The following is a 17,672-nucleotide window of genomic DNA, read 5'->3' on the forward strand; positions in this document are numbered from 1 at the left end:
TTGGGCCCATAAAGTTTCTACTGTCTGCTGATCAATCTGTGGGTTAGTTAGGGAATCATTTGAAGTTGTGGGCATTTATTAATTTTTCCTTGGTCTTTTCTTTTTACCAACTCTCTGATGTTCTCCACACGTATGTAATTTTCTAGTCAGCCAGGAATTTGTGGAGACCTTATGTGAATCCATTTATGGCTTTCTTATTTCCAGGTTCTCCCTGTTAAGTTTCTGGTTGGTCCACTGCTTGCCTCAACTTGGTTTGCAGCCTCAGTCTTGCAAAACTGCAGGTTTTCTCTGTCCATGTCCACCAAGTTCATTACTTTCAGCCAGTAGGTTTGTAGGCTTTTGCCTCTCATTGAATTGATTTTGTCACCCTGGCATAAAACTACAAGTATACCAGCTACAAGCTGGCAAAACTACAAACCTTACTGACTGAACTGGGGGCAGGGGTGATGGAGGCAGTTCTAGGCAAGGCCATTCCTGCCTGAAGCATTGGCAGTTTTTCAACAATCAACAATTCTCAATAAACAGCTTCCAGTGGCCTGAAGTGGTTGATCTTTTTGGATAATTTTGTTCAGTTTTATGTATTTTTTTTTGTGGAGGGTAATTACTGACCTCTTCATACTGTTATCATCTTAATGATGTTTTGAGTACCAAAATTGACAGATCTTATGAAAGAAGTGGCTTCATTATTTGTCAGATTATATCTAAATGCTTTCCACACAATGGTGCTTCATTATAGTGTGAAACAAATGATTACCAATCTTTTCATTCCACCATTATTGGAAGTTACTCTTGCTGTGATTAATCCTTACTATATCTTGAGACATGATAAAGTAGGTTAATACAAAAGTCTGTTTTTGAAACAGTGTGATAAAATTAATTAATGTAGACATATTGTTGGAAACAGAAGGATAAGTTGCATAATTACGTATTTTTTTCTCAGTTTTTTGACAGTATAGTATAGGCAAATACCTCTTCAGAAATCCTTACTTAATATACTTATTAATTGAATAAGTAGATCATAACTGAATTTCATAAATATTGTTTTCTTAAAAATGTATTATACGGGATTACTTTTGTATCTAAGTAAGACATTAAACCTATAAGCTAAATAAGGAATATATCAATAAATTTGTTTAAATGAAGATTTGGAATTTCCATATAGAAAAATTCATTACAACAAAGTAGAAAGATAAACAATAAACTGGATTAAAAGTATTTAAGTCACCTGTAATCCCAGCACTTTGGGAGGCCACGTGAGCCTAGGAGTTCGAGACCAGCCTAGGCAATATGGCGAAACTCCGTCTCTGCTAAAAACACAAAACTTAGCCAGGCATGGTGGTACACACCTGTAATCCCAGCTACTCAGGAGGCTGAGGCAGGAGAATTGCTTGAACCCAGGAAGCAGAGGTTGCAGTGAGCAAAGATTGTGCCGCAGCACTCCAGCCTGGGTAACTGAGTGAGAGTCTGTCTCAAAAAAAAAAAGAAAGAAAGAAAGAAAGAAAAGTACTTGAATCACTTTTGATTGGACAGTGGGCTAATTTCTTTGATAATGAAGAGACCTTACAAATTGACTAAAAGAAAGATAAATAATCATTACAAAAAATGGGCCAAAGAATATGAACAGGCAAGTTACAGAGGAAGAAGTATAAATGAATATTAAACATGAAAAGATGCTCAGGCATCTAAATAAATTCATTTTAAACCACCTATAAAAATTCGATTTTCTGTTAGATTGAAATAGTAATACCCAGTATTAATGAAGCTGTTGGAGAAAATGAGCTCTCCTTGTTATTACTGCTTTGGAAACATCTATCAGAAATTAAAATACAAATGCCATATTCCCCAGAAATTGAAAGTTCACAAAAGATATGCAAACTGAAGCATATTCATTGCTGCATTTTTTATAGCAGAAAAAATGTAGAAGCAACCTAAATGTTCATTAATGGAGAGCTTATAGACCTCTGTCCAGTTGTATGAGATGAATCTGTATGTGGTGACATAGAAAGAGGTTCATTATATGTTACATTTTTAAAAAAGCAACCTGTTCCTTTATTGTGTCTGATTATGTTCGTGTGTAAATAGAAACTATCAAGAAGGACATGCACAATTCTATGTAAAATGACTAGTTTTGAGGATTGCAGTTGGGAGGTGATGGGAGGACAAGGATTAGGGAGTATCATGTTTCCAAATTGCTTACCTCATGTTTTATAATAAGCATGTATTTAAATTTATATTAAAAGAAAAATATGCATTATATAATATCTACCAAATTTGTAAATTAAGAATTATATTTATAAATGAACTATAGCAAATTTTTTCTGGTTTGTTTTCTATTTAGGTATGGAAATATGAATATTTATAGATGGCAAAGGGAGTGCTTTTTACATTAGAGACTGCATAAGGAAATGATTTCACTCTTAAGATTTGAAACATCTTTCAAACTCATAACCTGAATGAATGAACAATGTATTATATAGATTGAGCATATTAAAGTATTTTTATGGTCTGGGCGCGGTGGCTTACACCTGTAATCCCAGCACTTTGGGAGGCTGAGGTGGGTGGATCACGAGGTCAGGAGATCGAGACCATCCTGGCCAACATGGTGAAACCTCATCTCTACTAAAACTACAAAAATTAGCTGGGTATGGTGGTGCATGCCTGTAATCCCAGCTACTTGGGAGGCTAAGGCAGGAGAATCGCTTGGCCCAGGGAGTCTTGAGGTTGCAGTGAGCCGAGATCGTGCCATTGCACTCCAGTCTGATGACTGGAGTGAGACTCCATCTCAAAAAAAAAAAAAGTATTTTTATTACTGAGAAAGAAAAAATTTATTAGTCATCAAATCCACATCGTATTAAAAAAATTATGTTATTAGCATATTTTATTTAAAGTTATATTGGGTTCAAACAAGGCACAGTGGCTCACACCTGTAATCCCAGCACTTTGGTAGCCCAAGATGGGAGGATTACTTGAGGCCAGGAGCTTGAGCCTAGCCTGGGCAACATAGCATGACCCTGTTGCTATAAAATTTTTAAACATTAGCCTGGTGTAGTGGCATGCACCTGTAATCATAAGGCTGAAGTGGAAGGATCCCTTGACCCAGGTGTTCGAGGCCACAGCAAGCTGTGATCACTCCACTGCACTCTGGCCTGGGTGACAGAGCGAGACCCTGTCTTTTAAATAAAACAAAAGTTGGTCCAGAAATATGAATTTAATTAAATTGGATTAAACAAAAATCTTTATATTATACCAAAGGCATTTTGAATCTATGAAAAGAGACAGTAAAACAATTTTCTAAAACGCAATAGATAGCAAGGTTTTTCAATATTTATATCTCAAAATATTTGTTTTAAGTCTTTTATGGAGGTTATCTTGTAATAAATAAATCTGTAGTTTTTCTTTTAATTTTATATTTTAAGTATGCATTTATGAAAATTATAGATTAAGATACTAATTATGTGTGTATAAGTTTATTTTACATTATGGAATCCAATTTTATCACAGGTTTCGTCTCGATATATATCGATGTTTGGCCAGTCCGGCTCTAATAATGTTAACAGAGGAGGATCCAATTCTGAGAGCATTTGAACTTAGTGCTGATTTAAAAGAACTAAGTCTTGTGGAGGTGGAATTCAGGTGGGAGTGAATGCAAATTGTAAATTATATAATGTCTTTTGTTTCAAATCTTCAACCTCAGTTTCTTCATTACCCAAATTATGATTTGTATATATTTACATTTGATCCAAGAACACTACACCTTGTTGCCACTTACTTGGCAACAGACCCCTGCTCTCCCTCAAAGGAACAGACCCTGGTGCTACTTAAGTCATTCCTTCCCCATCTGCCCTCTGCCACGTTATAACCACCCTTACTCTCTTCCCCACTTTTCAACCTAACTGAAGGCATTGTAGAGCAGTGTGAAATACAGTAGGAGTTAGAGCCTAAAGCAGGAGCAAATTTATTCGTAGTTGCTCTCTCTCTCACACATCTCCTCATTCTCCAATTCTATAATCATCTTTGAGTAATGATCCTTCAGATCTTTCAAAAGCACATGGAATGCTTTCTGTATGTCAAGGACATTCCACACACAGACATAGTCCCTTTTCACTATTTGCTCAGATTATCTGGTAAGATAAATACATATGTAATGTAATACATGTAAACATAAAAATAAAATACAACTAATTAAGAGGGATAAACACCCAGTCTGAGTTGTCTTCTGAAATGAAGATTAAATGTAATTTTGGCACTTGGCATACCAAGGAAGCACTCCTATTGTTTTCCTTTTGGGGGGTAAGTTGAAGAAAAAAAAAAGACTTTGTAATAGCAGCCTATGAAACTACTAATTTAAATTTTTTTAAAAAAATCCTTAGAAAACTACTTTTATTAATAGTGGAGTTGAGAGAAAGCGTTGAGATTTTTCTTTATGGAAAAGTATCCCTGTTGCCCTCTAAAGAAGGAGGAATTGATGCAGTTTTTTACCAGCCCCTGTTGCAGGGTTTCTACCGGGAATCTATAGCTATTCCTACCTTTTCTTTCCTATACAGCTGCTATTAGAGCCCCATGTGTTGTATGACACTTTCAGTGACTTGACAAAATTGGGAAAGTTCAAACTTCTACTTCCTGGAAGGGCAGTAAGAAACCTGGAGTTTTCTTTAGCTTTAACAGCAGCACTTAATGTGTTCTTCATAGACCTGAGTTCCAGAAACTGAAAAAAGACCTGCTTGTGTTTTCAAGTTTGGAACTACTGTCTTGTAACTTGGATAATTTAAATTTTGTTTAAACTTGATATGACATAAAGTATGTACTTTACTTTGATGAACACACAAAACATGGTTCAAATGTAACTTGTTGCTACTTTTAACTTTATTAGCACATGAGGCTGTTAAATTTTTCTGTTTAAATATGAAGAAGGACTGTTAAATTATTCTGTGTAAATATGAAGAACTTCCTATTATAACCTCATAATTTGAGTCTGAGTTATATAAAATAAAACTTATTCAACTCCTTTCAAACAGAATTTGAAGAAACTGCTGTGATTATATAATCATAACATAATAAAGTTAGATTTGGAAGTGATCATAGAACCCATTTACTTCAATCCAGTGTTTTACAGACAGTGGAAGAGATTTATAAAGGCTAGATTTTTACTAATAGCAGCATCTAATTAGGAATAGAGTTAAAACTGAAAGTAGGAGCAAAGTTATAACTAGAATATAGGAATCCTTGCTTCTGGTTTTCTGTATTTCCATCTGAACTATACAGCCACTTATTTGTCTTCAGTAATCTATTAGAAATGGATTAGATTAATAAGATGTATAAGTTTCACTTTTGAATCTCATAGTCCATCAAATGTTTATCCAAAGATGGAATATTTTTGTAATAATATATACTTTTGATAAACGTTCCCATCTGCAGTTAGATTCCTAAATCAAGAAGCAGGGAGTGCTGCATTTGTTAAATAAATCCAATTATTTATTCTCAGGAGTTTTGACTACATAGAAAGTATAAAGAACGATGAGAGAAGTTAAGGCAAAGAAGTTTTTATTCTTAAGTTACAATTTTTATATAGCCAGTTCATGGAAAACCCCATTATATAGAAAGACTAACCAGTGGGAAATCTTCCTGTTTCCCCTTCCTTTCTGTTTGGGAAAAAACTGAATAAAAACATTATTTTCTGAAGCCCAACCTCAAGACCATGACTCATAATTATTTATTTCTGACTTCATTCCTAAGTTATTATTAAGCTTAGACATAAAGTTAATATAATTGATTTTTTTCTTTCTTTTTTTTTTTTTTTTTTTTGAGACCCAGGCTGGAGTGCAGTGGCACCATTTTGGCTCACTGCAACCTCCCCCTCCTGGGTTCAAGCAATTCTCCCAGCCTCAGCCTCCTGAGTAGCTGGGATTACAGGTGCCTGCCACCATGCCTAATTTTTGTATTTTTTAGTAGAGACAGGGTTTTGCCATGTTGACTAGGCTGGTCTTGAACTCCTGACCTCAGGTGATCCACCCGCCTTGGCCTCCCAAAATGCTGGCATTACAGGCATGAGCCAACACACCCAGCCGTAATTGATATTTTTTAAAAGAATTATATACTAAAACTTCTTCATTTCCCACAAATTAGTTCAGGCCTGCCTTTAATAAGCAGTTCAAACCCAAGATTCAAGGAATAGGGATTCTGAAAGAGAGTTTTTTGTTAGGTGCATTTTAATATCTTTCTTTGTAATTTGAATTTCACTCAAATGAGAACTTTATGAATCAAAATGCTATTTTAATATTAGAAGTAACATAAACATATTGTAGATGACTATTATTGAAAAAGCTCTAGTTAAAAATTTTATGATAGTGATTGGATAGCATTAAGATGCTATGTCTATCATTAAGGTGAGTAATATAAAAGGAAGTTTTAGCCAAGCTTACAGAGAATCAGGGAAAATCAGTTAAGTGAAGAACTGGTTGACAAACATTATTAGAATTTATAGGAATAACATCAGTATATATAAATGAAAACTGTGCTCATCTAAGACTATTAGTATGAACACAAGGAACATAATTGTGTTATGGTTTTCCCCAAAGCTGTGGAAAATTTGTGCACCAGTAGTTTCCTTTTGATTATCCACAGAAAATGACTTCAGATTGTGTATAACACTCAGAATTAAAATGTTGCTGAGTAAAAACGTTTTTAGTGAATGTAGCTTAATTAGAAGATGGAAATGACATTTCTGATAATAGAATGCTGCATTTTGTAGGAATGATTATGAGGAACTAGCCCGGCAATGTAAAATGTTTGCTAAGGATTTACTTGCGCAAGCCCGGAATTCCCGTGAATTGGAAGTTATTCTAAACCATACGTCTAGTGACGAGCCTCTTGACAAACGGGGATTATTAGAAGAAAGAATGAATTTAAGTCGTCTAAAACTTGCTATCAAATATAACCAAAAAGAGGTATGAGGCTTTCTGTAACATATTTAAATTATTTTCTCTACAGTAGTCTAGTGGCTCAGAGCAAAGGCTTTGGAGCAACTCATCTGGGTTGAGATCCTAGTTCTGCTTCCTAAAAATTGTGTCTTGGGATAGTTATTGAATCTGTCTGAGCTTTTGTTTTAATAATTAATTAAGAATATATACTAAAAGGGTTTAGCACAGTATTAGCATTAAGCAAGTATGCAATAAATGGTAGTTTTTATTATTTTTAGTAATATTGATTATAACATGGATGTTGATTTAATGTTTTTGCTAAATAATTGCTACACAGGTAAGATCCTTTGTAGTAGGTACAAACTTTATAGGGAAGTTTCCATCTTGTGTTTTGTCTGTCATAGGTTTGTTTTCATTGATCTGGTTATAAACAGCCCCTTCTATAGTAATAGTGATTTCTATTTAAAAATAAAGTATCAGATATTATACTTCCTGATTCTTCTTATTTATAATTCATTGTGAAACTCAAAAGTGGAGAGGTACATGATATGATAACTAAGTTAAATCTGACTTTTCTGGCATCATCCCTTTCTGTTAAGAGAAATGCCCATTTCTACTCCCCATGCATACATATACACATGATCCAGGAACTTGAATCAGGAAGATATGCATTTTAAATTTCATTTTTGAGATAATTAACTAAACAGTGAGATTCATATGTAGATAATAATACACAATTGATAGTGTGGGATGTTGGTAAATGGTATTTATTAGGTATTCTAAGACTATTTTCATTATTAATATAGATGTTTAAATAAAACTTGCTTATCAAATTTATATTATTACAAAAATGAGGCCTGAAATATATAATGATAGAAGGCCAGATACAGGACCTTTGGTGCTAAGGGCAGAATTTTTTCTTATCTTGGTTAAAAATTTGAGCCTCACAAAGCTATTAGGAAATTGATGGAGGAATTGATGGAGGATGTTTATTGGTTAATATATTTGCTTCTGTGTTCCACAACCTAAAAGGGACATGAAGTACTAGAAAATGTTAGAATAAGGGGATTACAAGGTATAAAATCAATTAAAGTGATTTTAAAAAAAGAATCTCGTAGAAAGGTGTAAAGAACTAAAATTATCCTGGTTAGGAAAAAAAATCTAAGAGGCAGTTTTCTAATGATAGCTATATCCCTAAAGGACTCACAGAGTGGAGTCAAAATAGAACCAAATGTACCGTTTTAAAGAAGATGAAAGAAAAGACAGGAAGTAACAGTAATATTTGTGAGTTGAAAGGAAGATATTTTGCTATTTTAAAGATGAATGAAAATGTAAAGTAATTTTTAAAACTAGATTTCTAAATATGATCAATTGGGAAGATATTTTCTCAAACAGTTGGTAAGCTTTGTCTAGGTTATCAATCTTGAATAGCAAACTACCCTGAAACTTAGTGGCATAAAACACTTCATAGTTATTTTATAATAATTTCATAATCGTTTTATTCTGCTTGTGGATTCTTAGGTCAGGAATTAGGAAAGGGCATGGCAATCATGATTTGTCTCTGTTTCTCCGTGTCTGAGAATTCAGCTGGAGATAAATGACGGGGCTATCATCAGCTGGAGGCTTCTCCGCTCACATGTCTGGTGTCTGAGCAGCAGCTGAGGCCTCAGGAACAGGGAGCTCTGAGTGGTCTGGGTGCTCAGATGGGTGAGTCCACAGAAGGTGGGGCTCCTCAGAACTCACAGCAGGAACCAAGGAGAGGCATGGCCATCACAGTGGGCAGACTTTGAGGATGTGATCTAAGAAGCGTCTGCGGGCTGACTGGGGTGCATACACGTGACCTCCATATGTAGCCTGGGCTTCCTTACAGCATGGTGGCTTCAAAGTGGCTTTTTACATGGCAGTTCATGGCTCCAAGAGCAGGTGTTCCAGTGAGCAAGGTGGAAGATGCATGGCTTTTTAGGACCTACCTTCAGAAGTCACATAGCATCACCTCTCTTAGAATCTACTAGTTAAATCAATCACAGGCCTGTTGAATTGAAGAGTAGGAAATTTTGATCTCCCCCTTCCCCACCTCTTGATGATGGGAAGAAAGTGTGTCCATCTTTTACTGCAGACTTAGAACATTTCTAGTTAAACTTTTTATTCCAAATACATAGTTATCATTACTGTGGATTAAATCATCATTGTATAGAGGCATAGCAAGGACAGTAATCAGTCCTGAGATTGCTTTGATATTTGGAGGAAAGGTGAAACTACTAAATTTGAGATGTTACTAAACCTGGTCATTGGTGAGAGGAAAATCTGTTTCTCTCCCAGCATTTCACCTTGAGGGACAGATTAAGATTTCCCAAGAACATTGGAATCTGAGCAGAAGAGTAAAGAATGAAGTAAGACTTAATTGCCAAAATCATTTGCATATAACATACACAAATCTTCCCATATACTTTAAAGTGTCTTTCAATTACTTATAACACCTAATACAGTGCCTACACCTCATTTCATTCATGTACTTGATTCAACATAGTACTTGCTGTGAAGAATATTCAAGTTTTGCCTATTTGGAACTTTGTGGATTTTTTCTTCCACATGTTGTTGATCCATGGTTGGTTTAAGCCACAGATGTAGGACCCACAGATACAGAGGGCCAACTGTATAGTACATTAGAAATTTTCTCGAAAGCACAATAAACAACAAAACTCTGTCCAATTCTTTTTTTCACTACAGTGTTAATTCTACAAATTATATTCTATTTTGGGATAAATCATTTTAAAACAGAGGGTTGACCAAATATTATTGTGGATTACCTGAATAATATCATTTTATAATAATTTCAAACCTGATCACATGATTATATATAGAATTATCAGTACCCTTAAGTTACACTTCACAACATGAGCATTATATTGGAAGAATATTGCCTATGAAATTTGTCAACTAAGAGGATTTGTAAACTTTGGTAAATTAGTTTCTATACCTGAACTAAGATTTTTCTCATATTTGGGAATATTTTTTCCTTTTCTTCGCACATGAAATTCAGTTTTAAGCAGGCTTAAGAGTGTCTTTAATACCTTTTTAAAAATCCGCAGTGTTTTCTTGGAGCAAGAATAGGTCTAATATTTAGCTTTTATTGTTTTGCTATCTTGACATCTTGGCTTCTTGTAACTAAACTCAATAGTTTCTTTACACTGAAGATGTCCAACATTAGTTAGTGGTATCTTTTTCTATGGATTGTGCGTGCTAACTTTGAAATTTCATAAATATTATTATAAGAGTTTTTATATATTAAACATGACAAAATGGCTAAGTAGGCTAATAATAATAGTTAATACTTAAAGAGTGCATGCTATGAACCAGGCACTATTCTAAGGGCTTTATCTTTAATCTTCACAACTTTATGAGTAGATACTATTATTATTCCCATTTTACAGATGGGGAAGTTGAGGCTTAAAGAAATTTAAAAACTTGGTAAAGGTCATTTACCAAGTAGCAGAGCCCAGATTTGAATCTAGGTAATCTGGCTCCATAGTCTGTCTTCCTAACTTCTACATGCTTTTATTACTTGTTAGAAAAAGGGAAACAACAAAACTATGTTCAATGTATAGAACTGATTTGTAAACTCTTATTCAGTAAACTTTGAATATCAACCAATCAGTATTTAAAGGTTTCCTTTTACTTTTTTTCTTTTTAATGTGTGTGTATGTCCTTTTCAGTTTGTCTCCCAGTCTAACTGCCAGCAGTTCCTGAACACTGTTTGGTTTGGACAGATGTCAGGTTACCGACGCAAGCCCACCTGTAAGAAGATAATGACTGTTTTGACAGTAGGCATCTTTTGGCCAGTTTTGTCACTTTGTTATTTGATAGCTCCCAAATCTCAGTTTGGCAGAATCATTCACACACCTTTTATGAAATTTATCATTCATGGAGCATCATATTTCACATTCCTGCTGTTGCTTAATCTATACTCTCTTGTCTACAATGAGGATAAGAAAAATACAATGGGGCCAGCCCTTGAAAGAATAGACTATCTTCTTATACTGTGGATTATTGGTAAGTATCAAGTTAGTTTGAAAGGTTTTGTCTTTATTTAGCCCACTAATTCTTTCTTGCTTGATGGCATTGTGAATATTGAGTTCAATTTACAGTTTCACAGTGTTCACTCCACAAGAATTTGAATACTTCCATGATCACTGAAGACTTAACTAACACGTCTTTAAAGATAAATGTTCCTGAACTTGATGATAAGGAAGCATATCTCTTATTTAATATTTCTCAAATACATGGAATTTTAAAATTATTTATTCTCAGACCCTACAGTTATTTATGATTGTAAAACAGAAACACAGCTTTAACACGTGAATGCTTTTTTGGTGTAAGAATATGAAGTTTTCTTAGGTATTTTGAAACTATTTTATACTGTTCTGCGTTTTAAAAGTTAACTATTCTATTTCATTTATAACATTAGTTTTCCTTTTAAGAACTATGATCTTTTTGGTGTTTGTTTTGTTTTGTTTGAGACAGTCTCACTCTGTCGCCCAGGCTGGAGTGCAATGGCAAGGTCTTGGCTCACTGCAACCTCTGCCTCCCAGGTTCAAACAATTCTCCTGCCTTAGCCTCCTGAGTAGCTGGGATTACAGGTGCTTGCCACCACACCTGGCTAATTTTTGTATTTTTAGTAGAGATGGGGCGTCACTACGTTGGCCAGCCTGGTCTCGAACTCCTGACCTTGTGCTCCCCCCACCTCAGCCTCCCAAAGTGCTGAGATTACAGGCATGAGCCACCGTGCCCAGCCTAGAACCTATGAACTTTTGCAGATACATCTTGCTTTATCTCTATTTTGGAAAGATTATTTAATTTAGATTTAAAGGAGTCCCTGGTGACTCATTCCATAAATCATTTCTTTGTAGTGATAGCCAGATCTCTTCAGAAATGATAGTTTTTTAAAAAGCATAAGACATTTTATTTCTGAAAATATTTTTATAAGTATTACACTATATAATAAATATCTTAAATCACCTTCTACAGTTTTTACTCATCTTGCCCTCTGTGTGTCGGGGTGCATGTGGAGAGTTGAGGTAGAATCACATTATCTGTTTATGGTATTTTAAAGACACTTTATTTCCATCTGTATCTTCTACCTTGTTTTTAACCTCAGCACTTCCCATCTGTCCATCTACTATTTGCTATAGAGTAAAAGGGTATTAAAATTTAGTCTTATCTGTGGCACAAAGTATTGATCGTATTTATCTTTTGATTAATACATTCCTGATTGAATTATTTAGTACTTTGATAAGTTATTTCACAATGGTCAATTTTAGTTCTTCTTTTTTTTTTTTTTTTTTTTGGGATGGAGTCTCGCTCTGTGGCCCAGGCTGGAGTGCAGTGGCCAGATCTCAGCTCATTGCAAGCTCCGCCTGCCGGGTTCATGCCATTCTCCTGCCTCAGCCTCCCGAGTAGCTGGGACTACAGGCGCCTGCCACCTCGCCCGGCTAGTTTTTTGTATTTTCTAGTAGAGACGGGGTTTCACCGTGTTAGCCAGGATGGTCTCGATCTCCTGACCTCGTGATCCACCCGTTTCGGCCTCCCAAAGTGCTGGGATTACAGGTGTGAGCCACCGCGCCCGCCGGACCCCTTTAGTTCTTCTTTAGCTATACAAATACTTTTTATATTCTTAAATGTTTATTTGAAAATCAGTTTACTTTCATGTAACCTGATTGTAATCTAGATTTGCTTTAACATATCTTCAATCCATCTGATGCATTAATGTTTAAAAATTAGGTAAAGTAAAATAATATACATCTAAACTCTAGGTTACAGAGAATTAAATAATTCCTTCTTGTTAATATTTTTATTTTCTGTATTTTTGGCTCTTTCTAAAATGTAATATTTTTAATTTAGGAAATAATTTAAACTTTATCATATATGTGTTATATTGGATTTGTGGGACTCCTTTTCAATGTGAAATATTGTTTGTATTGGCTTATTTGGTAGTTAAAAAATTCCCTGGAAGTTTTTTACACATTAGTTTAGAAGAGAATTGGCTAAGAAGCACTTTCCTATATTCATTAACTATTTGATTGTTATATATTCTTTAAGTCTTAAACAGATAAATTTATACATTTAATCCTCTATAACTATTGCTTAAGTAGTAGTAAGAAAGAATTTTCTGTGTTTTGTTGATCAGCTACCCAAGTCTGTATAAGAAACAAATTAAAGTTTGTATGTCTGGCAATGAGTAAAAATTCACCGAACTAAGTCATCCACTCATTTTTTTTGGAATAGCATAAATATTACTACTGTCCCAAGATTTTCATAATAATGGTAAAACTATGGTTCTTCCCTTTTAAGAATGATGATGCCTGTTTCCAATGATATTACATGGATATAAACATGTACCCCCTTACACACATAATAGATTAAATTTTCTAACATATTCATGCCTCAACTAGAAGAAATCAATGTGCATTAAGCAGTAAAATTCCTAGAATTATTTTACTTTTCCTCAGCACGCTCTGCTTTGAAACATTTGATCTCAATAAGCCCTTGCCAAGGAATCTTCCTTAACCTTTTATGGTAATTAGGTCACTCGGGCCTTTGCGAGTATATAGATCCAAACCTGCTCTAAGTGAGACATGAGGAGTATTTTGCTTGCCTTGCCCTAAAGTCATTGCTTATGTTCAACTATTATTTCAAAACCAAAGGGGGGGGGGGGGGGGGGGGAACACAGTGACTTTTTAATTCATCATGACCAATTGTTTGTAATTTTGTTTTGTTTAGCTTTCATTAGCCTTTCAGAAAAAAGTAGGGTTAGGTTATAAAAAAGGAAGGTACGTAAAAAGAGAATAATTTGTTGAGGAATGCCACAGAATATTAGTGGTAATCCTTTTTACTTAATTTTTGCTATTAAACAGAAATGGCTAATTAGAAAAATGTATTTTTTTTAATGTCATGTACCTACTTTGTCTATAGCACAGGCAAAAGCAGATATGGCCCCTACACTCTTGGACTTATGATCTAATAAAAGCCAAATAAAACCATCAAAAACTTGACTTGAAAATCATCAGATATAATGAAAAATCAAAAATAGATTAAGTGCTTATTGATTAAAGGTCATAAGTGTTAGGGAGAGCAAGCATATTATAGGGCATTTGCCCTAGTCAGGGAGGTTTGGGAGAAAACACTTTGAAGGAATGTAATAATGAGCTTAAGATCTAAACATAATAGATGTCAACTGAGGGAACTGGGAGTGAAGCTACTCTAGGATGAGATAAAAATAGCACATTCAGAGCCCAGTGGCAAGAGAGAATGGTAAAAGAAGGATCTGAGTAAAGGTTAACATTACTGGAGCAGCGAGAGATCAGAAGAGCTTGATTCAAGCGTAGAAAACATAATGTACCAGACCATGCATGGCCTTGGTGGTCAGGTTAAGTAATTTTGACTTTATGCTAAGACAAGGGGAAACTATTGCCTACTGAAGTAGGTGACTGACATGATCAGTTCTGCCTTTCGAAAAGATCATTCTGTCTACAGTGTGGAGGATGGGCTGGGAGGATAGTGCTGTGGCAGGAGTAGATGGAGACCAATATCGATGCTGTTGCACTAATCCAGTTGAGAGCTGATGGTACCTTGGACTTAGGGTGATTGTGATAAAGAGAGAGGGGAACAGACTTGAGAGATATTTATAATGTAAGGCCAGTAGGACATGGAAATACATAGTATATGAGAGGTGAAGGACAAGGAGATTATTAAGCAATATTGGTCTTTTGGAAAAGTAGTAGGTTTGGGGATTTGTGTGTTGGGGGGTAGATCCTGAGTGCAGTTTTGGATATGTTGAGTTTGAAAAGCCTTTGAGATATTTGAAAGGGATGGCAAGCACGCAGTTGGTCTGGAGCTTGAGTTAGAAAGGTATGAATATCTGAAAATAGGTGGTATATGAAACTATAGGCATAGGTGAGACAGAAGGAGAAAGAATAAATTGAGAAAAAGAGAGGACCTAAGATCAAACCCTTGAGAAATCCCAAGATGACTGGGATTGCTGCTTTCTAATGTTGTTATTAACATTAATTCTAAAAAAAAAAAAAAAGACCCTAAAATATAGAATGTTGGTTATGTAGTGTTTGCATTGTTCGGATTAGTTTAAACTTACTTTGTTCTTTTTGATCCAGCTTGGAAACATGGAATACATCAAGTGTATTAGCTTCATTTTTGTGGGGGTATTGCAGAGGAGCTGGGAAACTAACCAACTGATCTTCACTGTACTTTCATGTCTGTCTTTTTTGATCAAGTTTTCTCCAATTCATGTTGTAAGTTTTTGTTAAGAGTTTCTTTTAGGTGAAATATTGCATTTCACAGAAATACATTTCTGTAAGCATCTTTCTTAGTTTGATGTTTAATATTAACAGGAGTGTATTTAAAGTTTAAATATAAGGGTTTTTGTTTGAAGATGTTTCATAAATAAGGATTTGCACACATCAGGATCTAGGATTAGACAATAATTTTGAGTCTTCAAGAAAGTATGGTCCTAGAGGATTTGTTTAATATGTTTCTGCTCCACAGCTCTGAGTAGTAGGTGAAGATTGAACATGAGAAATATCAGAAAGCTTTCATCCCTACTCCTTCCCCAAATAAAACAGTATTTGAGTTAATAAAATGTTACCTGCTAGACTATTTCATTTAACATTTTTAGACAGTTTTCATCTATTCATTTTGAGTAAAAACATACTGAGGTGGAATTGTTAAAATGTTGTTCAGTCAGATCTGCAAATGTTTTAAAAACTTTTTTTCTGTATAAAATATGGGTACTGCATAATTACGATGTTTTGAACAGAGATCTTCAAGGATGTTTCTTGTGTTTCCCAGGGGAATTATTTTGCCTACTGATAAGCCAGAGAATGATTCTGATTGGACTAATTTGATCTCCACCCATGTGTGATGCTACAGCACTCTATTCTTTTGTTACTCTATATTCTTCCTGAAAATGACTTAATGAAGGAATGTACCATAAAATGATCCTGAATTATGTTACTGAAGTCTGGTACTCCTAAAAATATATAGTTATAGAGGAGCTTCTGGCCAAAAAAGGGAAAGTGTTTCTGTTTGTTTGCTTTGGTTTTATTTTGTATATTTATTCATTTAGCAATTTTTAGCACCTTGTTTGTATCAGGTACTTTTCAGGACATTTGGAAACATTGGTAAATAAAACAAAGATTCTTACCCTTGAAGAGCTTACCCAAAGTGGGGGAAAGATAGTCAATTAATAATATACCTAATAAGTAAATTATATTCAGTGTTAGAAAAGAGGTAAGTACTACAAAAGAAAGGTAAAAGCAGAGTTAGGAAAATTGGGAGTGGGGGACAATTTTAAAGTTGCCAGGAGTTTGCAATTTTAAATAGGGTAGTCAGGGAGGGTGATGAGCAAAGACATGAAAAAGTGAAGTAGTTAGGCAAATGGATCTCTGGGTGAGGAGGGTCCAGCCAGAAGGAGCAGCCAGTATAAAGGCCCTAAAGGCAGGAGTCACATGTTCAAAGAACAGCAAGGAAGCAAGGAGGCCAGCGTGACTAGAATAGCACAAGGAAAGATTAGTAGGAGATGAGGTCAGAGAGGATAGGTAATATGGAGCCTTGCAGGCCATTGTAAAGACTGGTTTTGATTCTGAGTAAAATGGGATTTAAGGGAGGGTGCAATGCCCACTATGCACAATCAGCAGCAGTGGTTTTGTTCTTTTTTTTTGACATTTGCACTCACAGAACAAAATAGGCTGAAACCTGGTACTAGGTTTACTTAAATTTGTAGAAGTAAAAGATTTGAACTTAAATATATAAACTTGAGAGCCTTTGCCATATAGATGATATTTAAAGCCATTAGATTGGGTGAGATCATTAAAGTAGTAAGTATAGGTAGAGAAAAGAAAAGGATCAGGGACTGAGCCCCTTGGGCGGGGGTGTGTGTATGTTTGTGCATGCACATCCATGTGTGTGTATGTGTCCGTGTGTGTGTATCCGTGTGTGTCTCCGTGTATGTATGTATCCTTGTGTGTGTGCCCATGTGTGTTTGGCATCAATTTATTTGTTTTCTTATGTTTGTTCCACATCCAAAGATGACTTAAGGTTTTCTTCAAAATAACTTAAGGTTATTTTCTTCAAGTCATATGAAAGTTAAGGTTATTTTCTTTCAGATTTTAAGAACTTTTCACTAAAATGTTTTCGTTTTTGTTACTTTTCTTTTGAATAAGGCTATAGGTGGCCCAAGGATTATTTATTTAATATTTTGAGTCTTAAAGTATTATTTAGTTTATTACTGAATTAAGAAAGTGTTATCTGATTTTTTTCTTCCTTTTCTTAGGGATGATTTGGTCAGACATTAAAAGGCTCTGGTATGAAGGGTTGGAAGACTTTTTAGAAGAATCTCGTAATCAACTCAGTTTTGTCATGAATTCTCTTTATTTGGCAACCTTTGCCCTCAAAGTGGTTGCTCACAACAAGGTGACTATTTACTATGTCAATTGAAGGCACAAATTAAGTTTATTTTGGAAATAACTAAGATATTTAGCTATGTAACTCAGAGTTACATTGAGCCAGATCAGTGTCTGGTGTGTTTTCATTCTAAGCCTATCTGTGTGCACATACTTTCCTATTTTACCAGTAGTTTACAGGGTGTTACTTACCTTTACATGATGGTTATGTATTATATAACAGGGACCATAGTTGACATTTGGTATACTTTATCTCTTTTTATCTACCCTGGGATTCTTTGAG

The 17,672-nt window shown here is 34.9% G+C and overlaps 1 protein-coding gene across 1 annotated transcript in view; it reads left to right on the plus strand.

Moving 5' to 3' along the window:
- Window positions 1-17,672, plus strand: part of TRPC1 (transient receptor potential cation channel subfamily C member 1) — an 80,651-nt gene that overhangs the window by 47,959 nt on the left and 15,020 nt on the right. The window contains exons 5-8 of the mRNA XM_017882267.1: window positions 3,502-3,633; window positions 6,749-6,944; window positions 10,631-10,967; window positions 17,260-17,399. Of these exons, the coding sequence (XP_017737756.1) occupies window positions 3,502-3,633; window positions 6,749-6,944; window positions 10,631-10,967; window positions 17,260-17,399 (805 nt within the window). The remainder of the gene's footprint in view (window positions 1-3,501; window positions 3,634-6,748; window positions 6,945-10,630; window positions 10,968-17,259; window positions 17,400-17,672) is intronic.

The sequence above is a fragment of the Rhinopithecus bieti genome, unplaced genomic scaffold (assembly GCF_001698545.2).
Source record: "Rhinopithecus bieti isolate Rb0 unplaced genomic scaffold, ASM169854v2 scaffold_12642, whole genome shotgun sequence".
Lineage (NCBI taxonomy): Eukaryota > Metazoa > Chordata > Mammalia > Primates > Cercopithecidae > Rhinopithecus > Rhinopithecus bieti.